At 49.3% G+C, this 18,362-nt stretch overlaps 5 protein-coding genes across 5 annotated transcripts; 3 read left to right on the forward strand and 2 right to left on the reverse strand.

The window, feature by feature from the left end:
* Positions 1-1,036: 1,036 nt before the first annotated feature.
* MIND_01281400 (uncharacterized protein) lies at positions 1,037-2,089 on the reverse strand (the record flags this gene model as incomplete). Its single annotated transcript, XM_037369285.1, has 4 exons — positions 1,462-2,089; positions 1,364-1,414; positions 1,207-1,311; positions 1,037-1,155 (listed from the first exon to the last, which is right to left on the reverse strand). Exons 1-4 carry the CDS (start codon positions 1,910-1,912, stop codon positions 1,037-1,039), a joined length of 726 nt encoding a protein of 241 aa, XP_037214491.1. The 5' UTR covers positions 1,913-2,089.
* Positions 2,090-2,788: 699 nt separating this feature from the next.
* MIND_01281500 (uncharacterized protein) lies at positions 2,789-4,244 on the forward strand (the record flags this gene model as incomplete). Its single annotated transcript, XM_037369286.1, has 10 exons — positions 2,789-2,814; positions 2,871-2,901; positions 2,958-3,152; positions 3,199-3,278; positions 3,320-3,371; positions 3,417-3,702; positions 3,749-3,798; positions 3,847-3,985; positions 4,043-4,116; positions 4,167-4,244. The coding sequence occupies 10 exons, from the start codon at positions 2,789-2,791 to the stop codon at positions 4,242-4,244; spliced, it is 1,011 nt and encodes a 336-aa protein (XP_037214492.1).
* Positions 4,245-4,336: 92 nt separating this feature from the next.
* MIND_01281600 (Profilin) lies at positions 4,337-4,910 on the reverse strand (the record flags this gene model as incomplete). The annotated part of the gene is made up of 4 exons (XM_037369287.1): positions 4,865-4,910; positions 4,716-4,813; positions 4,524-4,664; positions 4,337-4,468 (listed from the first exon to the last, which is right to left on the reverse strand). Exons 1-4 carry the CDS (start codon positions 4,875-4,877, stop codon positions 4,337-4,339), a joined length of 384 nt encoding a protein of 127 aa, XP_037214493.1. The 5' UTR covers positions 4,878-4,910.
* Positions 4,911-5,478: 568 nt separating this feature from the next.
* MIND_01281700 (uncharacterized protein) lies at positions 5,479-6,335 on the forward strand (the record flags this gene model as incomplete). The annotated part of the gene is made up of 4 exons (XM_037369288.1): positions 5,479-5,642; positions 5,705-5,858; positions 5,910-6,065; positions 6,114-6,335. The coding sequence occupies 4 exons, from the start codon at positions 5,479-5,481 to the stop codon at positions 6,333-6,335; spliced, it is 696 nt and encodes a 231-aa protein (XP_037214494.1).
* Positions 6,336-12,709: 6,374 nt separating this feature from the next.
* Positions 12,710-15,589, forward strand: MIND_01281800 (uncharacterized protein; the record flags this gene model as incomplete). Its single annotated transcript, XM_037369289.1, has 16 exons — positions 12,710-13,017; positions 13,070-13,223; positions 13,271-13,426; positions 13,477-13,636; positions 13,691-13,709; positions 13,760-13,787; positions 13,846-13,867; positions 13,914-13,953; positions 14,070-14,199; positions 14,249-14,434; positions 14,486-14,527; positions 14,681-14,837; positions 14,897-14,918; positions 14,962-15,109; positions 15,164-15,401; positions 15,456-15,589. The coding sequence occupies 16 exons, from the start codon at positions 12,710-12,712 to the stop codon at positions 15,587-15,589; spliced, it is 1,944 nt and encodes a 647-aa protein (XP_037214495.1).
* Positions 15,590-18,362: the final 2,773 nt, after the last annotated feature.

Below are 18,362 nucleotides of genomic sequence, written 5' to 3' on the forward strand. Positions count from 1 at the left end.
TTGCATACCAAGCCCTGTCAAATCCCGACTTCATGATGTAGTCAAATGTCACGGTGTCGAAGAAACCAAGCCCTAAAGCCCATTGTGGTGATGAATGCACGGTCATCGCGGCTCATATAAGGTGCCTGCCACAGGGTGTCCATCCGTGGGTTAGGAAGCGGTTGGGGTCAACACAGATATAGTTGGCTCGGATTGCGTCGCTGAACTCTAAGCCAATGAGCCTCCATAAACCCTAGTAAGAGGACTGCCCCCCAAACATCTATCTCATCGTCATCATTGTCATCCTCCATCTGTTAGTGAATTTGGAGTAGAAGCAGAAATGCGGCCATGAAAGTGCGGAGAGAAGTGTTGACGCAAGAGAAGTGTTGACACGTGATGATGATCTTGATCATCTATCAAATTGTGCGGAAGCCTCCTCTTAAAAACATAAATTCCTCCTTAAAAAAGTGACAGGTTGGCACCGCTCAGAAATTACATCTAATTTCTTTTCCCTTACAGGAAGTCACCCAATATGGAAGGCTTTACTAAAAACATAGGTCCGATTTATCAAATATAAGCAAAATACAAGTTGTCATATTACAATTCACGGCGTCGAGCAAAGAATGAACAAAACATCGAAGTAAATCCAGTTCCACGTGTCGAATGTGTCAACGTCGCGTGACGTGACGCCACGCGACGTTGACAGCTTGATGGTGGTCGAGACCTGGATGGCCCATCACAGCTGTGATTCAAAAATGTTTAGGTGGGAAACGTTAGTGGGAATATATAAAGTTTTGCAATTAATTTTTTATTGTGTAAAAAACTTTGAGCTTTTCTGCCCAAAAAATGTTGACTTGGCTGGGGCAACAGGATTTTTAGGACCAAAATATTTAATGTTTTGCAATGAGTTTTTGGGCCAAGAAAAAACTTTATATATTCCCACTAACGTTTCCCACCTAAACATTTTTGAATTGCGGCTGTGCATCGGCCATAGGAGCAGGACACTCAACGCAAATGCAGCAACATCTATCTCCTTCGTTCTGGGGTTATGCTTCGCCTATATGGCTCGCGGCGCCGGTCGCGCTCCCGCTGACCCACGGGGCCGCCGATTCGGTCCCGCAGCGGACGTTGCGGCGCAGGGGGAGGGGGAGCGTCGTCGGCGCTGGGGTGGTGGTGCTGGAACACACATGTTACGACAGGGCGGGAGTGAAAGACAAGGGGACTCACGCGGGGAGCGAGAGCGGCTGCGCGAGAGGGACCTTGGAGGGCGGTAGAAGTCTCCACGAGATTGCGGGGGAGGAAGCGCAGTCGGTGAGGTGCTCGACATGACGGCTTTGGAGGTACAGTAAGAGGCCGAACGTGAAGAGTAATGCTGAGCACGCACGGGAGCTGGTCTGGAAATCGGGTGGAAGTTCAGGCAGCTGGGAAATCGAGCCTGCACATGGTTTATCGGTCACCCACAACAAGGACAAAGAGACGCACCAGAGTGGACGTATTCTCCCATCCTCTTGAGATTTGTGGCGATCCATGCTCGCTGCTCTGCCAGAATCCTCTGCTCCTGCTCCTTAGTGGCCTCCAAGGTCTCCCGGGCGTGTTCCGACACCGCCAATGCCTTCTGCAAGTCAACCCGCTCCCTCTCTGCCTCTGCCCTCTGGTCCCTTTCAACCCTCAGCTCATCTCGGAGCGCCGCATTCAAATTCTGCGCTTCAAGCAGCCTCGCTTGTAGCTTCGCCACTTCTAGCTGTAGTGTGTCAACGACTGCGACCGGTACCACCGGTGTTACGCCCGTTTGCGCGTTGTTCAGGGCGGTACGCGCGTTGTCGAGGGCCTTTGCAGCGGCCCTCAACGACGAAAGGGTCGTTGCCTGCAGAGGGACCAGCGTCTCATTAGTGGACTGCAGAACAGACGATTTGTCGTCTTCGTCTGAGTCCATAGCGAGTGGCGCGTATACGGCAGGTTGTCGAGCGCGATATTGCGGTTGTTGCAGACGCGTAGATGCAGCGCTGGGCGGGAGGGCGGATCGGGGGCGGGAGCAATGGCGAAGGGGATGGGGGAGGAGGCGAAGATAGAATAGATCGGCAGGCTTCGGCCGCCGTCGACTGTGGTCATGCGTTGTCACGTACGTCAGCTGTCGTGATGCTGCGCACCACACGTACGGCACGCCAGTTAATCGCCGGCGAGCGTTACACTGGTTGGGCGCGATACTTGGAGGCTCAAGTATCTTGATATATACGAGTGCACGTACACACCTCAAGAGTACTAGTCAGGAAAATAATTCTGGTGTCAACACCTCCATCGGGTTCGGGCCGATAAAACCGTAGCTATTTCCCCTAATGGTTAGTGAGTGGGTCGTGTGCCGATCGGAAATTCAAAAAAAAAAAAGAGTGCCCCACAACGACGGGGCAGGAAGTGCGTCGGGCGCCGCGGCAAACTTTGTCGGGATTCGAGGCCCTCCGTACCGATGGGCATCGGCGGCGCGTGAACTGTAGTCAGAAACAATGGCCTTGCCCATAGAGCCAGAGCTTGGCTCTCACACCGTGACCCCGAAAGACCCGCGTCCCCAGATCCGACGTCGGTCACGGCGCTTGGTCACGGTGACGATCACGTTGCTATGTGGCGCTTTTTTTTTCCTCCATGACCTCGCAGGACAACTCGGGGCACTCGGGTCAGCACATGCAGCACCCCCTTGAGCACGCCCTCTTGGCGCCTCCATGACAACTCAAGGGCCCCTATACGCTCCGATCGCGCAGATCATTCGGCGGCTATATCGTGGACTCACTTGTGAGTCGTCCTCTCTCTCCTCTCCCACATGCCTTCCCTCGACATCGTTACTGGGTATGTGCCGCCGCATTCCCGCCCCACGACTACGCTAACGCTGCGACTGACGCCAGCGCGCTCCTCGTCGGTACATGGGTCAACTCTGTATGTGCTGTGTTTCGACCTGCCCCTTTTTCGCTGCTTTTTCATTCGACTCGCAGTTACTATATTCCGTCGAAGCTAGCCAGGTCATCCGCTACTTTCGGTCTTTTCCCAACGACGACTGGTATCTCAAGGCGCTCGTGATCAGCGCCTTTCTTCTGGACACAGCGTCCGCTGTGGGGAACTATGCGGCCGTGTACCTCTACACGATCACGCACGCCGGTGACATGCTTTACTTGAGCAACCAGAATTGGGTCCGCGGTTCAGCACCCTCACGCAAAGTTGGCTCATGAATCACAGACGTTCCCGCTATTGATCTTCACAACGGGCCTGGTCGCGGCGGAAGTGCAGGTCTTCCTCGTTGCGCGGTACTGGCGATTGTGCGTCGTCTTCTCCTTCGAAGCATAGCTAACAAACGTAGTTCCAAGAATATTTTTATCACCTTATTCTTTTTCCTCGTCATTATTGTTGCGGTCCGTCCCCGCCCCATACTTTCTACCCCCGCTCACCATCTACAGACCGGCGCCTGCTTCGCCACGGGAATCACCGTCACCCGCTTCCCGTCGTACGTCGACCGGAGCAAGGCCCGCGTCTTCGCTGCCACATGGGTCATTTCGCAGGCCGTGACTGACCTCCTCATCGCTGTCGCGCTCGTTTGGCAGTTCCGCCGCGTGAAGAGTAGCTTCAAGGAGACGCAAAGCATGCTTAACCGTCTTGCCCTGCAGACGATCCAGACCGGCAGCGCTAGCGCGGCAGTTGCGCTCGCGGCGAATATTTCTTATCTGGTCAACAACGAGAGCAACGGTCTGCATTTTTTTTCGTGCCTCGGCCGGTCACTGACTTATCCAAGTCCCGCTTGGAATTGCCTACTGCCTTGGACGAGTCTATGTACTCACGATGGTGGGTTGTTTGCCTCCATATATCTGCGCATGAGCTGACGGCTAGTAGTTGAGCAATCTCAACGTCCGTGCGCTGGTAAATCCGAGCGGCACACGCAGTCGCAGTCATGGGGCGACGTCTTCTGCGACGGGCGGTGTGCCGCACGACACGCGCTCCAAACCAACAGGCAGCCGGGAGGATGGTATACGTGCGTCGTCTCACCCACAGTCTCACATCTGAAGTCGACTGATCAATGTGTGGGCAGACGTGCACCGCAGTGCAGTGGTCAAAATCGATGCAGACAGCGAGGGACACCCCATGAAGTCCCTCCGAAACGGCGTATGCTCTATCCGTTTGATATATGCTCCATTTTCTGACGATGACTGCAGTCTGACCGTTCTCACCGATCTGAGTCCCCGATCGCCTTTGGCCGGGATGCAAAGCATGAGTTCGGAGGACCATTTTAAACCAAAATTAGGGAAGTTACTTATACTTTATGATTTTTTTTCAATTCGTACTGTAGATTTTGGAATTCGAAGGCAATGCCGTTTAAACATTTCTAATAGCCCGCCGAGACTAAATACTCGCCAAGCCGCGTGACCACTTTTTGCGTGTCATGAATCATGACCGGGGAATCGTACTCTGTGACGAGCACCGTCTGCTTGGTGCGATACATGAAACACCCGCTCGTCTGCTCAGTGCCAGTCAGCCAAGCGATGAAGGTAGAAAGGCCCGATGTGGCGCACCGGATCCGTCTCGCGCCTCCCAATCATCTCTGTCGCGTCCTGGACGATGAGTCGGTATTTATTCCCTCCAAACGACATGGCTGGGATCGTTCCGGGCCGCTCGAACGCTCGCACTATGGTGTTCTGGTCGACTGACGAAATCTACAGTCACGGTGGTAGTAAGGAGCCGTAATACAGCAAGGAGGCACGCACGGTGTAGTCTGGGCTGTTTGCCCACACCCCGCCCTGAATTCCAATAATCGCTGCGCGCATGACACTGCCACTAGGTATTAGGTTGCCATCGATGTATTCTGCACAGTGTTGTGAGGTCACTGAGATGCATCGGTGGATGAGAGGTGTACCCTGCCAGGACATCGCTGCTGAGCTTGTGTGAGGGAAGCAAGTGAAAGATGGCCCGATATAGAGATGACAGCATATAAGTCCGGTTATTAATATTTCTTCCAGCTCCCGACATTATGCCATAAGCTGTAGAATGATGTCGGGCGCACGCCTGAGATTCAAGCAATGCGAGAAACTGCAGCCTTAAGCTTCTAGTACCTGCAACCCTTTCATTGCCCTTCAAGTTCCAACGCCGCGTTCGTGTTTGGTTTGTGTTATGGACGACACATAACTCCCAACGTCTGGTCGATTAACCACAAACCAACATGATATCCTCCAGATAATACAGACTCTACGAAGGATCAGCATCACCCTTTCTCGCATCGACGCTGTTCTTATTCTTGCACGAGCCTGGGAGCCATCGGCCCTGTCTCTGCGTTCACCTCCCTGTGCACTGCCGGTGCTTCTATTGTGATGACCTCGCGTTTGGTCAGGTCCTTATATATGCTTTTTCCGCATCTCGAGCGGTGAGCTTGCCTTTCTTATCGACTCTCGTTTTCCGATCCTCAGGTCTTTTAGGTCTCGATCACTCGCTTCCTCTCCCACTCTTCCTACCTCGGCTCTGAAAAACTTCACCATGGTACCATATGGCGTCGACACGCCACCTCTATTTGGCGTTCTAGAGATTGGTGCCTTTGTCGCCATATTTTTGTTTGGTGTCGTCGCCCTGCAGGGATATATCTTCTGGCGGAGCGCTGCGGACGATCGGTGGTGGTTACGAGTCCTTGTTGGAGCTCTTCTGTGCGTCTTGCGTCTGGCTCAAGTTGCGCATAAACTGCGCTAACAGAAAGGTCTCTTTTTAGGCTTTTCGAGCTCGGCCACACGATTGCGACCTGTCATGCGATCTACTTCTTCACCGTAATTCAGGCTGGCACAGCCGAGCTGGAAAAGTCGGCCAACTCGTATTCGCTCGCCATGACGCCGGTGTTTGAAACCCTGATTACAGCGGTCGTTCAGGTGGGTCCGATTTTTTTTTGCTCAGGGTTCGCATTTACCTTATCATTCAAGGGCTTCTTCACATATCGAATTTTCCTTCTTTCGGGGAGCAAGCTAATACCATCCATTTGTGTTGTGCTCGGGGTAGGGCGGCTTGTCGGAGGCCTCACGATGGCGGTGGAAGCATTCAACAACGTCCCTATGCAACCTGATGGCTTTTATTACCAAGTGTGTTGCCTCTACGATTCGTGCGCTACCATATGATACCCCGCACAGGACACATATGGATGGATCATCACCACTGCATTGGATATTGGTGTTGTTTTGGACGTCTTTATCACTCTGTCGCTCTGTTTTTATATCCGACGCTTATATGACCCGGACAACATGCCGGGCGGCGACATGCTGTTTGACCGGCTGATTCTGTGGACGATTGGCATGTCGTTTGACTCCCATAACGGCGAAATTAATGACATCCTTTTCCAGAAACAGGACTAATCACAAGGTGGGTTTCCAATTCAAGTTATATCCACTGTCCAAGCCAAGTTATTTCCAGCCTTACATCTATTGCTGTGGTAGTAACAGTCAGTTCCTGTGATTATTCCCTCTGTTGGGCCACGCTCATTGTGCCCAGTTCGCTACCATGAAACACAACTGTAAGATCACCTGTTCCAGGTTTCTCTTCTCTGGCTCATAACAGCTCCATAGTCATCTGGCTCGGCCTGTACACCCTTTTGGCCAAACGCAAGTCGTCCACTTCTCTTGCCGCTTCTGCGCCCTCCCGTGCTGATCTTTCCTAGTGTACTCAAATGCGCTCCTCGCCTCGCACGTCTCTTTAATTTGCCATATATCGTTGTGCTAATGTATATGAAGCCTTAACTCGCGGTCCGCCAACCGGAAGCTCGTGCGCAGGGGCCGCGGGTCTCCCGGGGCGAACAACGATGTTGTGACCTGGTCGCGCTGGGAGGCCACGACGACGACGCCAAGCCGGCCTGTTACGCCGCCGCGGGTGAGTGTCATCTTTCTGCACCTCCATCATGATACCCGGGCCTAGTATATACAGTGAGACGGACTGCTGACTGAGCGACAGTCGTCCTTGACGATCCATGTCACAAAAACACGGACGGTGGACACCGACTTAGATTTTTCTGGCATTCAGAAACGCTTCCTCTCGGCCATTGTATGCACCCATGCTTCTATGCTAAAATCCCACTGAGGCGCGGTATTTCGTAGCCGGTGGATCCTGACAGACTTGCCGCCCGTTGACATCATGTTGTTATTAGTAGGGATGAGCACGGGTCCGGCTGACCCACGCGGGTTGGCGGGTTTGAGCCGTGCGGGTACGGATCCGGGTCAGCTGCAGCTTGACCCGTGCCTACTCAGTCTAGCTGGCTTATAGTGATTTACTGTTGGCTTGCCTGTTGGAACTTTACCGAGGGGTCCTGCGTTCAATTCTGCCTCTTACCCTCTTTTTCCTCAGTATTATTTGTCGCCAAATTCTCCCTCCACCTTGCAACCCGGCGGGGGACCCGTACCCGGAGCCGCGGGTCACAGATCAGTGGCTGTGCAGGTCTGGGTCCGAGTCAGCCTCCGGACACCCGTGGGTTGACCCGTGCTCATCCCTAGTTATTAGTTGGGTCAAAAGTTCTCCAATATGGACATACAGTATTTTCGATATACATATTGTTAATAGATTACTTATGCAGCTTCCCTCTGTCTCGACTCCGGATTAGCGCTGTGCTAAGAACTCGGAGGTTAAAAACAGTGCCATTTTTAGCATGTTATTATCTTGTTTATAACACTTTTAGCATCAAGCCACATAAATGTAGATGATAAATATTGATAAATATTCAGAATTTGAGCAAAAGTATCTAAATTGTTCATCTCATTCTGAATACATTGATTTCTATATTCTGATGCACTGGATTGCGAGATCAAGGAGGAGTGACTTGATGATGGATGTATTAACTATATCACATGGAAATTCACCGAAATACCGTGCCATTAACCCAGCCAACGGCACTAGGCACTACCTTTCAACCCCAAGCTAAGCCAGTGGCCATAGAGGTGGATGACAAAGAGGACTGGGACATTGATGACTAGCAACAGCTCATTTTTAGCATAGTCAATTCTTTATAGCATGTTAAATATAGTTTTTATCTAGCAAGTAGCAAGTTTTTAACATCTTTGCTAAGAATTGTTATTAACAGGCGCTAGATATATAGTCCAAAGTCCAGAATATCTAGCATGTTTGTAGCTAGCAACATCATTCACCCCGAGGATTCGGAACAAAAGTGGGGCATTTTTAAAAAATTTTGATGAGGGAAATAAAGTTGCCAATAATGTCTATCATTTTTGTTGCCTAGATATCCCTCCAAAAATGGTCCATATTTCTGACCAGATTTATGGACAATAAAAGTAAAAAAAAGGACCCAGATATGATCACAATCTAGGTCTCAATAAGGTGGCATTTTTGGAAACACAAAGAGCTTTAAAAATGCTATCTTCTTTTCAACCCATATTGTTCTGATATCTTTCCCAACTTTTTCATCTATTTTTTGTCCAAGAAATTGTTATAAAAATAAAACCAGTTTAGTCAATAAAAAAGGAGAACAAAAAGGCAGGTCAGATAATAGTGAAAAAAGGGTGCATTATTCTTAGTGGCCGATGATCGGCCGACTCACGGCCACGTATCGGCAGCAGGAAATTTTCATTCATTTATTATCAATTTACAAAAAAAAAAAAAAGTGAAGTCACACTACGAATGAGCACGCAGATATTCAGTTCCCAGTTTGTGCTGTGCTTGCTAGATTTTCATGGACTTGGTCATCAGTCGGAGGGACTTGCCCCACTGTTCCTACGTTTACAATACTCCTTGCCCCAACTCCATCTTGACGAGTTCCTTGTCAAACCACTTGTCACAGTTTGGTGACCACCATCCAATATTGAGACCTGATTGCGCAAATGGTGAGCCACCGAGATAGACGACACTGTTGATGGCCCGTGGCATCTCGTTAGTGCTCTGCCGGGCCGGGCTTGGAGCCCGAAGCCTGGCCCAGCCCGCGTCGGGCAGCCCGAGCCCGGCCCGGATCAGGGCTCAGGCTTAGGCGGGCCTGAGGCTCAGGCCTGGGAAATCCCAAGGCCCGACCTTGGGCTTCTGTTGTACCCATGCCGCCCGGGCTTAAAGCCCGAGGGCTCGGGCCGGGCCTGTCAAGGGCCCCGGGCCCAGGCTTGGGAATTCCTCGGCTGGGCTCAGGCAGCCCGGCCCGGCAGAGCACTACGTCTCGTCGATCCAATTGATCTAAAAATAATCAGTCCATGTGCTAGATTTTCGGTTTGACTGACCTGTTGCTATTGAATAAACCCCACAAATCAGATCCTCTTGCTCGGCTGTCAATTTCTCAAAGAAAACAGCCCGTTTTGGCCCGGGAATAGGAAAGGATGCATTGGCATCATATATGTCAAGGTTGTCTTGTGAGCAAAGACTAATCGGGCTCTCTATGATAAGATGGGCGATTCGCGAAATGATGCCACCAGCATGAATCGCAAGTTTGCTCCAAGGCGAGCGTAATAGTTTGTCAGCAAGCCTGACATATCCGTAGTAGTCAAGGAGTGTCGGTATGTAATTTGCCTTGCGAAAGCCCATTCAAGGCATTGGCGGTGGAACTGCTGGGCTCCAACACGTCGGAGCGTCTTCCACAGCAGTGTAAAATTAGCTTCCGCCAAGGACAAGAAGAGCGATGATTGTCGACCAATCTCGGATGGATGAGCGCAACAAGTTCAGTACAGCCTGGGCACAGGGTATCACGATGCAAGATTGCTCGCTCTTGCCTTCACCATGGGGCCGAACGATGAAAACATATCTCCCATGCTCCTCTTTTGCATCCACTCGTTCCACAACTTGAACATCGATTCCGCGCTATTCCCAAAGATCATGGTGCGTTAAATCAAAAGAGCTGAACGAAACATCAGCAAGTGAGCTGGCGGACTGGAGTGTGTGTAGAAATGCACCCACAGCTTGGGGCAGGTCTGTGTCCCAGTCATCATTTCCCATGGCATTGAGTGCCACATGCGGCTGTAACATTTCCTTGGGCAGGAAATCGCCCTTGGAACTTCGAAAACCAAAGTGAACATGTAGAGTGTCCACCACTGAGTACGTCTCTATGGGCAGCTGCAAGTCCTGTCTACTTCAGCATGTTCTAACTGGGACCCCGTAAGGAGGTCATCAGCCACAGTATTGGGTTCTTAGACAACAGCGGCCGTGTTGGGATGTATCTCTGGCAAATCCAGGGTGACGGAAGATTGGCTTGGCCAGAGCCCGTCAAAATCACTGTCTCCAGCAAATAGATCATCTTCTGCTTCCATCCGGGACCTGTCGTCCATGGCTAGCGGATTCAAAGGCTCACAGAGGTCCCACTCGTTCGTCATAAACTCGAGTTTCGTTCAAGTCTTCTCAATTTCCGAATGAGGGACAAGATGGCAGATGTAGAACTTATTGTCGTCCGTGCATGCGTTCTCTAGCTTGTGACGATAGAAGAAATTGTGGAATGACTCATCCTGCTTTTGTCCGCTCTGTGGCTCGACTTGGGGATGCTTGCGCGGAGGCTTGTAGTCATAATTGGTGAATACGCCATGTTGCCGAATGTTGGGATCAACATAGACCCACTCAATCGAGGGTATGCATCGGGGGAGTCATAAATTGCCATCAAATTCTCAAGCTTGACTTCAAGTTTGAAGTTTTGGCAGAGCTCCAACCAAAGAAGCTGCGGGAGAGTGGTGGAATTGAATCTGATATACAAGGGGAGTGGGCGGTTATGCTTGAGCATTAATGCGAAGATCCATTTGACTTGACAGAATTTGCGGATATCATCCGCGCTGACGAAATTGACAATGCCGCCAACGCAGTTGCTGGTCATGTTCTCTATTGTTTGTTCGAGTGAATCCCAGAGTTGAGGGTGTGTTTTTGTCGATGAAGGGATTTTCTGGCGCCAGTCAGCATTAAAGCTCCCCATGAGTGTTACAGGTAGGGTACTTCTACTTTACCTGCAGGTATTGGAATGTCTAAAACAGACACCTGTACTTTAAGCATCTTAGGGTGCAGTTTTTTGATCCGGTTTACAAACCAGTTTATAAACCAGTGAAGATTTGACTGGGTCCCTGGTTTATAAACCAGGCCAGTCACGTGACCTTAGTGATATGGCTACTAGCCAGCTGATCTAAATTATTAATTATAAGTCCTGTACCTTATATATAGTAAATTATGACCTGTACCACAGGTTACTGAGTGAAAAGAGGAATAAAGGTAACTCTAGTCTCTTTCACCCAGAATATAGGGCTAAAAAAATTATATAATGACATCAAGAATATCACGTGTTTGGATGCCTGGTTTACAAACTAGTTTATAAACACCAGTTTGGGATACGGAAAATTATAAACCGTTTTTTAATCCTCAAATCTTTAAAAACTGCACCCTAAAGCATCTGTGGGAAACAGGCACCTATGCGCATGTGTACAGATACATGCACAGGTATTCTGCAGGTTTTAATACACAATATACTAATATCTGGTAGTTATACTAGTCATATATATAATATAAGCAGATGAGATGTTGTCAATAGCTATATTCATCAAATATATAAACCATAATCCACTAAAAGGAGATGGCCAAGAACATTCAGTAACTGTCTGAGGCAGACCTGTACTCATGCTATCTGGGGAAACAGGTATTTGTACCTGCAGTTGTAATACCTGCAGATGTTTGAGCACAGGTATCTGTGTTGACATTCACAGGTATTGACACTTGTGGGGAGCTTTAGTCAGCATCAGTGAAGGCAAGATCCAAAAGTGTTGCATGCATTGCAATTGCTGCAAGCACAGGGAGAAATGCTTCTTGTGTGTCTGCCATGGCTTTGAGCAGTGCATCTTTGGTTAAAAAGGAGTCTTGGTAGCGGAAGTGGGAGGGTGAGTGAGTAAAGAACCCAAGGAAGCAATTGGGGAATCTTGCAGTGGTTTTAATGCATTGCCACCGCAAGACGGCGAGTAAAAAACCTTCAAGCCGCAGCCAATGGTTGGTGATATTTGGACTCAGCTTCCAGCATGATTCACGAGTGATGAAATTGGAGTCCAGCAGCGGTCGAATTTGGGCTGGCACCTCCACTGTTTCCCACTTGATTGCTCGTCGGGAAAAAGAATAATACACCCCTTTTTTCACTATTATCTGACCTGCCTTTTTGTTCTCCTTTTTTTATTGAATAAACTGGTTTTATTTTTATAACAATTTCTTGGACAAAAAATAGATGAAAAAGTTGGGAAAGATATCAGAACAATATGGGTTGAAAAGAAGATAGCATTTTTAAACCTTTTTTGTTTCCAAAAATGCCACCTTGTTGAGACCTAGATTGTGATGAGATCTGGATCCTTTTTTTTTTACTTTGATTGTCCATAAATCTGGTCAGAAATATGGACCATTTTTGGAGAGATATCTAGGCAACAAAAATGGTAGACCTTATTGGCAACTTTATTTCCCTGATTAAAAATTTTAAAAATGCCCCACTTTTGTTCTGAATCCTTGGGGTGATTACAGGATCAGTGATCATTGCGTAACAATCACGCGATGACACTTCTTTGCTCTTAACTCTCACGTCGTCGTGGCCCGAGCAAGAGCGCTTTCCGCCCGTGAAGCTTTGAAGGTCCGAGCAGCTCATTGTCGCGAAGCTAACATGGATAAGCCGACAGTATGAAGAATCAACATCAAGTCAGCCACTACTAGTACCGAAGATCCTTCACCCTCTCGCACGGGCCTGGGAGGCATCTACCCAGTTGTGCGTTCCTGTGCTTCGATCCTGATGCAGCATCCGGGAAGTCCCCCATAAATGACCTTCCCCCACCCACTAGCCGCGAGCTTGCTCCTTCTATCGCCCTTTCCCCATCCACGCCCATTTTTCGACTTCAGGGTCTTGACGACTCCTACCCTTTCGTCCTTCTTTCTCCACCCCCCGCGGACTGCAAGCTTGAAGATGGTTCCGTACGGCGTTGAAAGCCCGCTCATTCTCGGCGTGCTGGAAATCGGCGTTTTCGTTTCTGTGTTTCTCTTCGGTATCGTTGCGCTTCAGGGCTACATCTACTGGAGGAGTGCTGCAGAGGACCGTCTGTGGTTGCGTATCTTCGTTGGGACTCTTCTGTACGCTCCATCTGCTCGCGGCGGGGTTTGCTGACGGAGATGTATATGGTAGCATCCTCGAACTGGCGCACACGATCTCAGCTTGCCATGCAGTTTACTTCTTCACCATCCTCGAAGCGGGCGTTCCCGAGCTCGAGAGGGTGGCCAACTCATATTCGCTGGCGGTTACCCCTGTATTCGAAACTGCTATCACTGCGATGGTGCAGGTGCGTCCAGATCCGCAACCCTGCAGGGCGGTAATACATCTACACAGGGCTTCTTCACCTACCGCATTTATCTCCTGTCTGGACGCAAGCTGATCCCCGGAATCTGTGCTTCACTTGGCCTAGCACGGCTCGTTGGCGGGCTTGCTATGGCCGTCGAGGGCGTCAACGACGTTCCATTGCAGCCCAATGGCTTCCACTACCAGGTATATACATTCGTTGCTCAGAGTTACCTTGATAATTAAATTTCCACAAGAACACATATGGATGGGTTATCACTACGGCACTAGACATCGGCGTCGTGCTCGACGTCCTTATCACGCTTTCGCTCTGCTTTTACATGCGCAAGCTATACGATCCGTACAATCTGCCAGGCGGGGAGGTGCTGCTTGACCGGATGATTCTGTGGACTATCGGTATGCCATCGAGTCTAGTGAGTCGTCAGCCACCCGCTGATCGTCGAGATTTAGAAACTGGACTGATAACAAGGTCGTCGACAATTTTAATCCGCACAGGACAATCTGATTTTGTCCTTTCAGCCTCACATCCGTCACGGTGGTGATTGCTGTATGTCCCCCGTGTCCAATCTATCCGCTTTCCTACGTGCTGATGTAGTTATCTTTAGTTCACCACGATGAAGTACAACTGTATGGATTCCCTTCCGCCGTGTTCATCGACTGATGCGTTGCACAGATGTCTGGCTTGCGCTGTACACCCTCTTGGCTAAATGCAAGTTGCTCCCACCTGATTTGCTTCGCATTCTGCTGACCAGTATCAGTGTATTCGAATACTCTCCTCGCCTCGCACGTCACTCTTTATTTGTGCTTGCGCCGGCTAATACCTCTGCAGCCTTAACTCACGTCCGTCCAACCGCCGAATCGTGCGAAACGGCCGCGGGTCGCCGGAACCGACTACTGGCGTCAAGACGTGGTCGCGTTGGGATGCCACGCCGTCCCCGAGCCGTCCGGTATCGCCCCGCGTGCGTTTTGACCCTCGCTGCTATTTAATGGTCTCATACTGCTCCACAGTCCTCCTTGACCATCCATATTACGCGCACACGTACAACAGACGCAGATTTCGATACGGAAAAGACGTTCATTGAGAAGGGCCTGCTCTCGGCGCCGAACTCTCGGCCCGCGTCCCCACCGTGCCTCCAGCCTGGTAATGCGTCGGCGGGCCCTCAACATGAGGTGGACAACGCATTGCTGACAGTTGTGAGTCCACTATTGACGTGATAGAGCCTCACTCACGGAGTATTTTTGTAGCCCGTGGATCCTGAGCGGCTCGCGGCTCGTGTGCGCAGCTTGGTATGATGGCTTGCGTGGTGGGCCATGCCATTTGGTTACTTTTTTCGTTTTCATTGCAGGGGTTATTGTTATTTGATTGAGCAGTTGTACAAAGATTGAAGATGTGTATGTAAATTTGTTATGTATTTCTAATTTATTGGGTGCTTGCACTAGGGTCTGTCAGTCGTCGGGAATCATCGATCATTGCGTGACGATTACGCGATCCGCTTCTCTCCTCCTGACTCCCACGTCGTCATGGCCCTCCAACCCACCCTCCGTGCGTTGCTCATCGCGGGCACCCCCGACGCGCCGCACACTCTCGACGTCTTCCGTACGTCATCCCACCAATACTTCTTCTGACGCCACTCATCGATCGATGACCATTCGCAGTGGACTACGTCTGCCCCTTCAGGTGCGCCCTCCCCTCAGCCGTCCGCCCCGCTCACCGCTCCTAGTGCGAAGATGGCACGCGCGATCGACAGCATACTCGGCCCGCTCCTCGGCCCGGGCGGCGTCTACTACGGTAAGGTGAAGGTCGTGTTCCGCCCGCAGGTGCAGCCGTGGCACGTCTCGTCGACGCTGGTGCACGAGGCGGGACTCGCAGTACGTTGTCATACGCTCTTTCACGTTTTCTCCTATCTAACGTGATATGCACAGGTTGCACGCGCGGCGCCGGCGTCTTTCTGGCCGTTCTCGCTCGCACTGTTTGCGCGGCAGGGCGAGTACTTCGATGCGCCGACGGAGAAGCTCACGCGGGCCGATATCCGCGCAAAACTCGCGGCGCTCGTGGCCGAGGTCGACCAAAGTGCGGCGGATGGTGTGACCCAGCTATTGACGCTGAAGACTACAAGCCCGAATGGCGGGAACGGCGTCACTGACGATTTGAAGTACACCAGTGCGTTTGCCTTGTGTTGGTCAAGGGCATTGCAATTGACATACACTCTACTAGTCAAATTCGCCCGGCAGAACGGGATACATGTCTCGCCGACTGTGCTGTGGGACGGGCTCGTCGCCAACGAAATATCGAGCGGGTGGGGAGAGACGGAGTGGGAAGGATTCCTCGCGGCGAAGGTCGTTCTCTGAGGCACAGCTCTTGTGCTTGAATTCGAATGCATCATTGCACTAGCGGGTTTTGTAACAGCAAGTCACTCCCAATCTCTTTGGCGCAACTCTGAATTCAGTTTCATCATGGCCTCACTGTTCCACCGGCCGCATATCAACAGCTGAGTCTGTTCATCATGATTTTCCTCAGCTTTTCGCTTGCTCGTTGCTGCGATTAGCCGTGTAACCATGACGGATTCCGAACTAACAGCTCTCAAAGCTGTGCATCTGGCCCTGGCAGATAAATACATTGGTAAATATCATGATCACGAGATTATATATGCACCGACTAGTCCATATAAGGTGATGCATTTGCAGCTATGCCTTAGCCTTTTGGTCCCTTTCATTACTACCAGGTCTGTGTGGTCACCGCGGTATCTGCCTCATTCACTCTCAAGTCACGCAGCATTCCAGATTTTCTTATGCCATCTTTCTCGCGCTCCCACTCAATTCCCAGTTTTCACAGTGTGCACAGCTGGTGGTCCGACAGAAATGATATTGGTGCAACCTTTGATCTGCATAGTGCCACCAAGCCTCTGCTCCGATATTTGCATACACGGACTGCACGCCAACTGCTCAAAGAATACAACCCCAATCATCTGTCCAACGACATTCTGGAACTGTTTGGGGCATATCTCAGGTACACCACAGTGTCTTTCTGGAATATGTTACACAATAATAATACTGCTAGATCACCATATCTTTCCACAAGTGTCAAGGCACTACTATTTAACCATCTATATGATAGGCTATATCTTGAGTTCAAGAGAAAGAATCAGCAAAGGATCATAGACTGGGTTTTGTTCAAGGAGCCAGACCTGATTGGTTCATTTCTAGTACAGCCCAGCACAAATTCCGCACGGATGGCTAGTCTCCGTCTTCTGAATGCTATATCTGAAGCTGGAAGACAACTCCCCATTTTGGTTCTTACTCCCTGCTTGGCCCAATTACATTCAACCCATATATTGTAAGTCATGTATTAGTAATTCAATTTCTTGATAATTTCTCAATCAAAGGCATCCACCTGCATATGCTGCTCTGGCTACACTGTGTGGCTCTAAATCAGGAGCTGATGCAGTTTCAGATGCCCTGCTGGCTTTTAATATTGCAGAAATCCATATTGAAAAGATTATTGAAGTGATTCTGCATAGTGAAATCTTCACACCTACCCTTAATGGATTGTCCCAGGCTGTGAGTCTCTCATGAATATCAAGAGACCAGACCTTCATGACTAAAATGCTAATTTCTAGCTCAATGTCACCTTGCACAATAATTTCAAACTATTTGTTGAATTCAAAGTAGATGCATATGGGGCTGCACAACAGTTTAAACAGCTGTTTGGTCCTCCTAACCACAAGGAGGTCACCCCTCATAGAGAATTGCTTGAAGCAATCCGGCTTGTTCCAAGTATTTCAACCCTTGGTCCCAACTCTAAACCCTGGTGTGCATTGATCAACTGGGCTGGAAACCAAGGCCATATCAAATGGTCAACAAAGCTTCAACCCAGGGCCTTGACTCAAGTTATTTCATCATTTAGAGCTGTTGTTGGGTGAGCTATCTACACTCTCGTTGGGTGGTCTCTGAACTGCTTGGCAGAAATGTCAACTTAAATTTATCAATCAGAGAGTTTGCAAGAGTCTTGGAACTAAACTATTTATATATGTCATATACATAGACTTTCATCATGTGAATGTATGTGCATGTTTGGCATTGGCTTTAGCAATTGATTTGCTCCACACTTCCATTTTTGGGTCACTGCTGTTAAAGTCCTAAATTGGTAAGAAAACCTGTAAAATGTGACCAATCCTAATTGGGACGCAAACACACCGGGGTTTCCCACAAAAACAGCAGCCCAAAGCAGGATTTATTTGTGAAAAGTTGCTGCCAAAAACGGTTGCCCCATTGAACTCAAATCCAAGCCCCTGATGTGACTCACAAATTACCAAATAAGGTAATTCCCAGTCATGTGCAGTCAAATAAGGGCCCTTAATTTGTGTGATAATCGGCTCCATTGTTTTGTACCTGATTTGTTACAAATAAGTCCTCCTTCAGGGGCCGTTTTTCATACTGTGTCCGTTACTTACATTCAGTTCTTGCACGGCACTTAACACACCTTTTTATACTACAATCTGAGAAGCATTTTTCTGTTTGAATTTCTCTTCCTATCTAGTTGACATTTTTACAACCTTTTGTTCTGATCAATAAAGATCACCATTTTGCACCCATTATTACCTTCATTAAAATTTTAAAAAAATCCTGCAGTTTTCTTCTGAGTCCTCAGGGTGTATACCGTACTCTATCGCTTAGATTATTGTCTATTGTACCACTTGTCATCTGTGCAGGAAGATATTGCCAACTCATCAGGCCCTCATGACCCACTTTGACTCCAACACTGACATCGGCAAGGGACCACTTTAACAGGCTCTTTTGGTTAAATTCTACCCCACTCGCTTTGCTTGCGAGCCTAACAATTTGTCTGTCCTGTTCTGGGCATGTGTTTCTCAAGAGAAGCCTTGCACGGCCTGACCTAAAGCCTGACAGAATCTCAATATATCCCAATTCAATGTGGAATAGAATATATCTAATGTGTCGAGTAGTGTCTATCAAGGTGAATATTGTAATCACAATTATTCAACTCAATTGCTGTTACGCTTGTGCCATTTAACACAATATATGTAGAAGGACTGTATTATTTTCAACACTTTGTGGGTTATGGATTCTAAAGGGCTTAGCCCAACAAATTAGTTTTGTTAAT

This window comes from Mycena indigotica, assembly GCF_014461135.1.
Source record: "Mycena indigotica strain 171206Taipei chromosome Unknown Mind.scaff0013, whole genome shotgun sequence".
Taxonomy (NCBI): Eukaryota; Fungi; Basidiomycota; class Agaricomycetes; order Agaricales; family Mycenaceae; genus Mycena; species Mycena indigotica.